Source organism: Pagrus major, chromosome 18, assembly GCF_040436345.1.
Source record: "Pagrus major chromosome 18, Pma_NU_1.0".
In the NCBI taxonomy this organism is placed as follows: Eukaryota; Metazoa; Chordata; class Actinopteri; order Spariformes; family Sparidae; genus Pagrus; species Pagrus major.
This window is the reverse complement of record NC_133232.1, coordinates 30,512,594-30,521,998: the sequence shown is the minus strand read 5'-3', so window position 1 is coordinate 30,521,998 and position 9,405 is coordinate 30,512,594. Positions and strand designations below refer to the sequence as shown.

At 40.0% G+C, this 9,405-nt stretch overlaps 1 protein-coding gene across 1 annotated transcript; it reads left to right on the top strand.

The window, feature by feature from the left end:
• Positions 1-457: 457 nt before the first annotated feature.
• tspan6 (tetraspanin 6) lies at positions 458-9,225 on the top strand. The gene is made up of 8 exons (XM_073487304.1): positions 458-664; positions 3,932-4,123; positions 4,211-4,285; positions 4,381-4,476; positions 4,795-4,950; positions 5,101-5,184; positions 8,283-8,367; positions 8,569-9,225. The coding sequence occupies exons 1-7, from the start codon at positions 578-580 to the stop codon at positions 8,349-8,351; spliced, it is 759 nt and encodes a 252-aa protein (XP_073343405.1). The 5' UTR covers positions 458-577; the 3' UTR covers positions 8,352-8,367; positions 8,569-9,225.
• Positions 9,226-9,405: the final 180 nt, after the last annotated feature.

The following is a 9,405-nucleotide window of genomic DNA, read 5'->3' as shown; positions in this document are numbered from 1 at the left end:
GCATACGTTTTATCAAGTTAAAAAAATAAAAGTGTAACGTTGGTAAAACTGGTGGCAGTGACTCTTAAGACATTAAAGGGGCATTATGTAGTTTTGGAGAAGAGATTAAAACTCAGAATTTCAACATTTACAACATTAATGAGGGAATAATACAAACTCGGAAATGAGTAAACAAGCTGTTCTCAGAGGAAAATAAGGTCCCCGCTGTCTGTAATAGCTAAAAATTGCAGTTAAGTAGCGTTAATAGAGTAAATGTACTTTACATTTTAAGGAGTTTTGCTAAATATGTTTAAAACGTCACAGGTGGTGTTTTATTCTGAAGGCGGTGCGTGCGGGTGACGTGTGTGTAAAATGGCCGCGGGCTTGACGCCGCTGCGGACGGTGGAAATGTGTTGATCCTCCAGGAGAGTGAATCTGAGCCGGTGACGACACTTCCCCCTCTCTCTCTGGATCTATCCCCGAAGTTTTCTCTGTCCTCTCGCCTTCAGGGCGCTGTTCGCTCAACTTTTCCCCCACCTCTCTTTGTCCAGCTTTAAGTTAAAACAACAACAACAACAAACAAACAACAAACAGCACCATGTCGCCGCCATCTCGACGGCTTCAGACGAAGCCGGTGATTACCTGCCTGAAGACTTTCCTCATCTCCTACAGCCTCATTTTCTGGGTGAGTTTGCCGACATGTAATGGGGGACGACGAGCTAAAGCAGCAACAATGGGCTCAAAGCGAGGCGCCGATGCCAACAAGGCTAAAAATCACGACGGGGAGCTGAGTGTTGAGTTAATGTCCGCGGTGAGGAAGAAGAAGAAGAGGAGTCAGTGCTGAAGAGCCACTTGTTGAAACGGACCGAGACACATTTATTAACATCTTAGTCCTGAAAACCGCCGCTAGCTGTTTATATCACTCACTGAGAAATTAAAACATTTAACCTAAATATAAGTTAGTTATTAGAAGTGTTGTGTTGTCCATTAAAGGTCAGATTTTAATTTCTTGTTGTTCTGCAGCCAAACTTAATTTAAACTGCAAAGTGTGCTCGATTAATCGATTGAGGAGTCGTTTATCGAGTCAGAAATGCTGTGTGACTTTTTAATAATCCCCTGTGAGAAGCTAATTTAGGGCTTATTACTGTGACTTTTCCATCTGTTGGGTTTGTTTCTTGATTAATCTTAAATTAAAGGTGCAATCTGTAGATTTAGGGAAGACTTTTAATCCTAAGAAAACCACCTTCACTCATTGTTTCATGCCTGAGCAAACTAAATAAACAAACTAGTTGTTTTCATGACTGAATAAACTAAACTGACTTTTAAGGACAACACAGTTTCACACTGTTTTACTTTGTTTATACGTGGCGGACCCTGCCACCTTCCTAGCTTCAAGCTGTGATCTGGGGACATTATTTTGCTTGTGTGAAAATAGATATTTTTGAGTTTGTGTTATTACCTCATTAATTTTTGTAAATATTAAATTTCTGAGTTTTGATTTCTTCTCCCAAAACTACATAGTGCCCCTTTTTAATAAAATGTCAGGGACAAAAACAGTCAAAAACCAAAACTCAATCTTCAAATGTCTTTTTTTTTTTGTCTAACAGTCCAAAAACTGAACGATATTCAGGTTTATTGTCACAAGAGACAAAACATAGATGCAAATCTCATTTTTGACGAGCAAGGGCGAGAAAGTTTTTGTTATTTTAACTTGAAAAAAGTTTATTTTTCTGTCGATCGACTTGACAGTTAATCGAGTCGTCGTCGCAGCTTTAATTTGATGCCTTTCTATGTCTGTTATAGTCTGGACTGTTGAGCAAATGAAATACACAATATGAAAACATGGCCTTGGGCTGTGGGACATTATAATTTTACACAATTTTCGAATATTTTACTAAGAAATTGATTAATAAAAAGAATAACTGATTATAAGAATAATTGCGAGTTAAAGCTCCGTTTACATGTAATGAAAATATAAACATAAGCTTGTCTTCAGAAGAAAATGAGCTGTTATCGTTGTCTCCCTCTTTTAATCTTTGTACCGAGCAAACAGCGATCTCAGCCTACTGCTGTTAACACAAAGTTCAGGTCAGTGCTTTTATCTGACAATTTATTGCTCTCGGCTGGTTGAGCTAATGCCTCCCCTCAGGCTAATGACTTGTGTGATGGGCCGTCTTAAAGCAAAAGATGCTGAGATGATTAAACCGCAGGCTGAGGCTCGAGGGGGTATCCCAGGTGTGTTTTCACTGATACGTTGCCAGGTAAATGAATCATCTGCAGCCCGTGAATCATATGTCTTCTGACTGACACAAGAAGGAGAGGCGGCTCTATCCTGTGTTACTCAGTGCATGTTGTGTGTCAGAGCTCTGCTGCTTCTCATCTGCATTTCCTCGCCTGTGAACAGTGACGATTTAATAAAGGAAATCGATGAGGGTCTTAATTAAAGTATCCCTGGTATTTGCTGGATTCGGTGCAGATCATTGGTCTGTCTGTTTAGCTTGATATGCATGATCATAGCTCGGCACGCGAAAAAGGTCGTATATACATAATTTGAGAGCTGCGTCGGGAGACCTGACATGAAGAGCGTTTCCCTCCACCAACAGATATGAGAGGTTAGCTGTTGTGACAGGTTGGGTTTTAATTATGGCTGCAACTCATTATTATTTTCATTATCACTAGTGTGACAAACATTTTATTTTTGATTTATTTGTTTTAGAGCTGCGATGATTAATTAGCTGTCAACTATTTAATTAATCGCCAAGTATTGAAGGAAGAGATTATTTGGTGTGAGTAGTTTCTTTTTAATTCAGGCTTCTTAAATGTGAATATCTCCTGGTGCCTTTTCTCCTCCATGACAGTTAAGTGAATTTCTTTAGGAAGTCATCTTGGGCTTTGGGAAACACTGATTGACATTTTTCACCAGTTTCTGACATTTTATGGACCAAACAACTAATCAAGTGATCAAGAAAATAATCAACAGTTTTATCAACAGTGAAAATACTGGTTAGTTGCAGCCCTAGTTTCTCTGATTTGTTTGGCCTTTAAAAGGTCAGAAAATAGTGGAAAAATGGCCATCACAGGTTCCAAGAGCCCGAGATTACATGTTCAAATTGCTTGTTTTCAGACCAAAACCCAAAGAAAATATAGAAATATAAAATGCACAGACAAGCGTCATGACTTAGATAATCAAAAAATTGACAAAGGAAGCAATCTGAAGACTTTTCTTTGCACTCTGGGATATTTTACTGAGCATTTTTCAATATTTAACTTCAATTCAATTCAGTTTCAAATATTCAGAGTTGATATGTATCAACATATATCTATTTTTTGACAATACTCCGAATACAATACAAAATAATCGGCATATTAACCGATAATTAAAAATAGTCGCATTAGTTGTTGCATTAAAATGAATTCATCTGCTCATGTTTTGCTCACTTTACTTTTTTCATGTATAATAACGTCAGAGAATATTAAAAAATGTCCATTGCGAGTTAGTTGCCAGATCCCACGGTTTAAATTAGACAGTAATAAACAGTCAAAAACCTCAAAATACTGTTTTAATATCACATGTGACAATTATAAAAGCACAAAATCCTCACGTCTAAGAAGCTGAAAGCAGGAAATTAGTCTGTAAAAATATCCATATTTGTTGAAGCCCAAATCTATAAATCTGATCAAATCTTGTGTTCTTCCTGTTCTTGTTTTTATTTTACTTCTTAAACATGAAGTTATTCTTCACTGTTGTCGCTTAAAATTTATGAAAGCAAACTCAGATTCAAAAGGATTCTGGTTTGACAGACTGCTACTGAACTCTGACCGTAGCAGTGTGTAATTGACCGAGTGTGTTCGAGCCTTTAATCTTAGGTCTTGTGTCAGGGAGACAACCCTAACAAAACCTCTCTGAGGCTCTTTGATGGTCGCCTCTGACTCTCCCTGCTGTCTTCTTCAGTTCACAGGCGTGATCTTGCTGGCCGTCGGGGTGTGGGGGAAGGTGAGCCTGGAGGCCTATTTCTCTCTGGCGTCTGAGGAGAGCAGCACCAATGCACCATATGTCCTCATCGGGACCGGAGCCATCATCGTTATTTTCGGACTGTTCGGCTGCTTCGCTACGTGCCGCGGCAGCCCATGGATGCTCAAACTGGTCGGTGAAGTGTGCAGTAAGTTTCCCTGAAGTATTCCTTTCACATGTGACCCTGTGTGATTGTTTTTCTTTGTATGCTTCCTGCAGTACGCCATGTTTTTGACCTTGGTGTTCCTGGCTGAACTTGTGGCCGGTGTTTCAGGCTTTATCTTCAGACACGAGGTGAGTTTCTCGCCCCAAAACATACAGATATATTTAAAAAGTGAACCACATCAGCTCATTAAAATATATCATCTGTTTTGTTTTTAATTCACCAGATCAAGGCCAAGTTAGGTGTTGCCTATAAAAACGCTGTGAAGAACTACAACAGCACAGACACCAGCAGCTCTGCAGTCGACGCCATCCAGAGGACTGTGAGTGGGCGGTTTTCCATTACACTAATGGTGTTGCTCTTATCTGACTTTGTTTGTGTCGCACTGTACAAACCAAAGAACTATTGTTGATATAAGAACATTTTAAAAGGGCACAGAGAACAGAGAAGCACTGCTGCTCTCTCATGTTGCTCTGGTCACTGCAGGTGTTTCCCCCAGAGGTCGATCTAAAACATCTGCAGTGATGTCACTCATTGCATCGTGGCGAAAAAACAAATATCTGCCAGTTTTTTTTTTTTCTTTTATCAAAACACTTTTTGACATTTGTTACAACGCTGTATTAAATTTGTTTCCATGTAGTTGCATTGCTGCGGGGTGCATAATTTCACCGACTGGGGCGACACAGAGTACTTTAAAGAGAAGGGCGTCCCTGCCAGCTGCTGTAGAGACAACGCCAAATGCTCACTGGAAACCCTGAAAGACCTCGAGAAGGCTGCGTCAGAGGTGTACACGCAGGTGAGTTCACTGCCTTCACAACTACGAGATATTCATGTAGTTTAAATAAAGTTTGTTTTTAGGAACAAGTGGGTCATCGCTTGGCTGCCCAACTGTGTTTGTAGAAAGCTTCAAGTCACTCTATAAACGTTGTGTTTTTCTGCTGCGTAGGGCTGCTTCACACTGGTGACCGATGTGATGGAGTCCAACCTGGGAATCATCGCCGGGATCTCTTTTGGGATTGCGTTCTTTCAGGTACATCACATGTCGTTCTTTCAGATACTTTGTCACAGAATGATTGGTGCACTCCAGATGGCTTGAAGCACAATTCGCTTGTTCCAGTGATGTGTCATGTTTTTCGTAACTTTGGCCATTTTACTCACAAGATTGTTGAGGTCTAGTGATTCAGTGACACGAGTCAGGCGACGTCTAGATGGATTTACACCTTCAGTTTACTATTTTATTTCCCTGGGACCTGTAGAAGAGGCATTTATTTATTATACCCAAAGGAGGCATTTGTTCATTTATGGGTTTATTGTCCTTTATTGTCCTAGTGGACATTGGGCATTCCCCTAGTTATGTTTTTTGTTTACATTTTTATGTAGGTTGGGCTGGCCTGTAGGCAATTTACAGCCAGTACCGCCACACCTTTAAGTTTAAAACCATAGCCTACAGCAGCACTTGGTCTATATTACACCAATACTTACAATAATTTCTTGTCAGCAAAAATATTTCTATCTAGGCTTTTTGGAAATCACATATTTATTTCACTGTCACACACTGCACATTACATCTGTATTAAATGTGACACTAATGAGCATAAGTATACAGATTTAATAACACAAAGGTTTCTGTGTTTGTGTTTTTTGCTTCACATCTTTTTTCGGCCACATATTGGACAAAAATATCTACAAAAATAAAAGATAAATAAGTAAACATCCAGTTTAAACCAGTTCCAGACTGAAGTTATTGTTTACGTTCACTATTCGGTTCCACTGCATTCCCTGGCGTCTCCTAAACCAAGATGTAATAGGCGAGACATTTTATGTGCTGACACTCCCACACACAGTCACACACACACCAGAGAGCTGCAACAAGTATACCTCCTCACACAGCACATCAACATCTCTGAGAAAGACATAAATGTGCTTCTAGTGACGGTCAGAGCGCCACCACACTCCCTGACTTTCCAGCAGCGAAACAGAGAGATATGACAGTAGCTGATCATGGCTCATTAGCTCTGACCAACAGCTCTGTGTCACTGTCCACGCTACACTGAGCAGTGGTCAGTCAGTGTCACCCGTGTCCACTGACCCGGCACATGAGACTGTCTCCTGCAGTCGTTGCCTCCTCACTCCTCTGTTGCATGAGAGAGTGTTGTTGCAGGATTTGAGGGTGTAGTTAACCTTTTTCAAAACTTGGATTGTTTACATCCATGTTTACCTTCTTGCACTCTTCTTCTTCTTTTTCTTCCTCCTGCCTTTACTTGCACATTTGTTGTATTTATCCTCCTTTTTTCTTCCTCATTGGCAGGAATTTGTGTCATGTCACTCACGTCCTGCTGCACAAGCATGAACAAAACTGGGACCCCCTCATTAAAGCGTTGCTTCATGGCTCAACTAGCAGCCAGAAAGCTCCACGGCATACCTTTAACTAAACTGGTGTACAGTATTTACGGTCCACCACAGCGTGAAATGTATACATGTTGCCTCTAAGTGTCTAAAGTCTCAGTTTACTGTTCACTCCTGATTATTAAGTAATGAAGGAGATAGCAGTTTTCACAGCCAAGATAAAACGACTGTAAAAACAAACGTGACGTGATTATTATCAGCGATCATATTATAAAACTGAGTGCAGCAGGTCCACGTTGAACATGTGTTTCTCAAACTTTTTCACACCGAGGACCACTTGACCAATAAAAAAAAAAAAACGTCACGGACCACCAGGCATTAACTTCACCAACAACATCCCCAAAAACTGTATATTTCAAATTATAGTCTTATTAGATGACGGTCTTGCAAAATAGCCTCGCCTACTCACTCATCATTGTCTCTGTTGCCATCTTACTCACTGCGAGGATTTGGAGTCGTTCAGTGTCGCATACAGTTTCAGAAACACACACAAAAAATGATATTTTACCAAATATACTTGCGGACCACTAGAGGGCTCACAAGCAGTTGTGTGGACAGTTTTTTGTCATCACCATAAAAGTCTGTACACATGTCAACTGTTCAGTGTGTTGTAAACAGAACAAGTAGTGCAGAGCAATAAATACTCATTAAATATGTGTACATGCTGTGAATGAGTTATGTAAATTACCTCCATGTCTACTAAGTATGCAAATGTAAAGCAATTTCTTTAATTGATAGCTAGCAGCCTTAACGAACGATGATCTGTTTATCATTAATAATGTGTACAAATATGTTTAAACAGCAACATGATCTGTGTTCGATCCAAAATCAGAGAAGGCTTCTTTAGAAATGAAAAGATATAGTAAAAACTAAGTTACTTGAACGACAACACTAAAACTAGATAACACACAATGATGACTTCATTTTAATTGTGGAGCTCCCATCTGTCAATATTCAACAGCTGGCACAACAACATCCAACACATACTGGGTCTGCTAAATGGCTCAAATGTAGAGATATCAGTTTGTATGGACTGTCTTTGTGTCTTTCTGTGCTTTTTGAATGACAAAGTACTTGTATTTTTCTATATTATAAATCAGTATTTTATAATTTATTCTTATATATTTGATAAGTAAGATACGTACTTGTTGATGTATGTGTGCCCTTGTTCATAATAAATTCTTTTTAACGATTAATCATTAACACCCCTAATGTGGACGGTTATTTATAGCCTGTCTGAGCACAGATGTGGTTGTTCTCTGCACTCTTCTGCTTCCTTACCTATTAGGAACTAAGGCCTGTGTCCACACAGCGTTTTTTCTGAGTGCCACAGTCTTTTTTTCAATTGTTCCCAATGAGGAGCGAGCATCGGCGGCTGCTGTGTCGCTCCGAGTGAAAGGCGATGGCGGCCTCTGCGATAATAATCACCATATTTTTGTCTCCTATGAATCATGTCATGCACCCACACCCTCCTCGCTCTGCTGTCCTGATTTCAAATAAAAAACAAACGGACAGTAAACCTCAAAGGGGCAGTCTGGTCATACAGCGGCAGTTGTCAAGATATTGTTGTCATAGAGACAAGACGCACATGCAGTGTTTTTCCTCTCAGCACTCTGCTTTTCTGCCCGAAAAAAAAAAACGCTGTGTGGACACGGGCTCTAAGAGGAATTTGTTGTGTTGTGATTGTAATTGTGTCTCTGCTTTTTGCCTTTTGTGTCTCAGCTCATCGGGATCTTCCTGTCCTGCTGCTTGTCTCGATACATCACCAACAACCAGTATGAGATGGTCTAACAGTGACCTTCCACAGGTCAGACTTCTTTCAGTTATTAAATAATGAGGACGGGAACACTGCAGTTCCTCGTTGGTACACTTGATCACGTTTCACACAAATTAGGACGGATTGTACTCTGCACGGATTGTGTACTTGCTGCAGTGATTTAATTATCCAATGTTCAAATGCAAATACAAGTGAGCTGCTGAATGATATGTTCTCTGTGTGTCTTTGCAGGTCACTGATGGGCAGCTCCTGACGCGAACGAGTGAAAGAACCTCCTGTGATTTTAAACGTTGTGTTTGTGTTAGTTGACGTTATTTTAGAGGGAAAAACACCCACTGCTTCTCCTTTTTATTCAGTCTCACCCATGACGAGCAGAAGGGAATCAAGTCAAAGGGACGTTACCTGCAGTGTAGTTTGACCAAAAATGAAAAGGGACCTGGACATTTTGGAGAACTTTTGTTACTCCTGGGATTTATTTAGGGATTTTCATTAAGCCTAGATGTTATTATATAGCTGTCGTCACTGTCATTTGAGTTCCAGTTGTCAACATTTCAGTGTCTTGTGTCTTTATATAAACGCAGCTGCCTTATTTTGTAATTTTGCTAAGATTAGTCCGTAGCTGAGCAGTCGAAATCTAGACAGTAAGCTGATAATGTTAAACTTCTCTGCAACACTAAGTGAATTTCTGTGTCAAACCCATATAAGCCTGAGAGCTGGACAAAAGGACTCAGTCCTGTAGGCCAGTATTGTTTAAAGCCTGCGTTCAAGCGTGCCAACAACACTCATCCAGCCGTCTTCAATATCACAGTTTTCAGTGTTAAATTGTTATTCTTTTGTGGATGCATGTGAAATACTTGAGTTAAAAAAATAAAGATGATGTGTCTTTAATGGTGTGTGGCTCTCTCCCACAGCTGTTTGCTTCTGCATTCATCAGAGAATACACAAATCAGAATATTCTGGCAGAAGCAGAGAAACATGACACAGTTATTTGGGGCCTTGTGAGGGATTCACACAGAATACAACATGTGAGAGGCGTTTAGTTTTAAATATGCATGAACAACTTTTCAT

Coding starts and splice junctions, on each gene's coding strand:
- tspan6 (XM_073487304.1), top strand. CDS start 578: ATGTCGCCGCCATCTCGACGGCTTCAGACGAAGCCGGTGATTACCTGC. Junction 665..3,931: donor CCTACAGCCTCATTTTCTGG/GTGAGTTTGCCG, acceptor TGTCTTCTTCAG/TTCACAGGCGTGATCTTGCT. Junction 4,286..4,380: donor GCTTTATCTTCAGACACGAG/GTGAGTTTCTCG, acceptor TTAATTCACCAG/ATCAAGGCCAAGTTAGGTGT.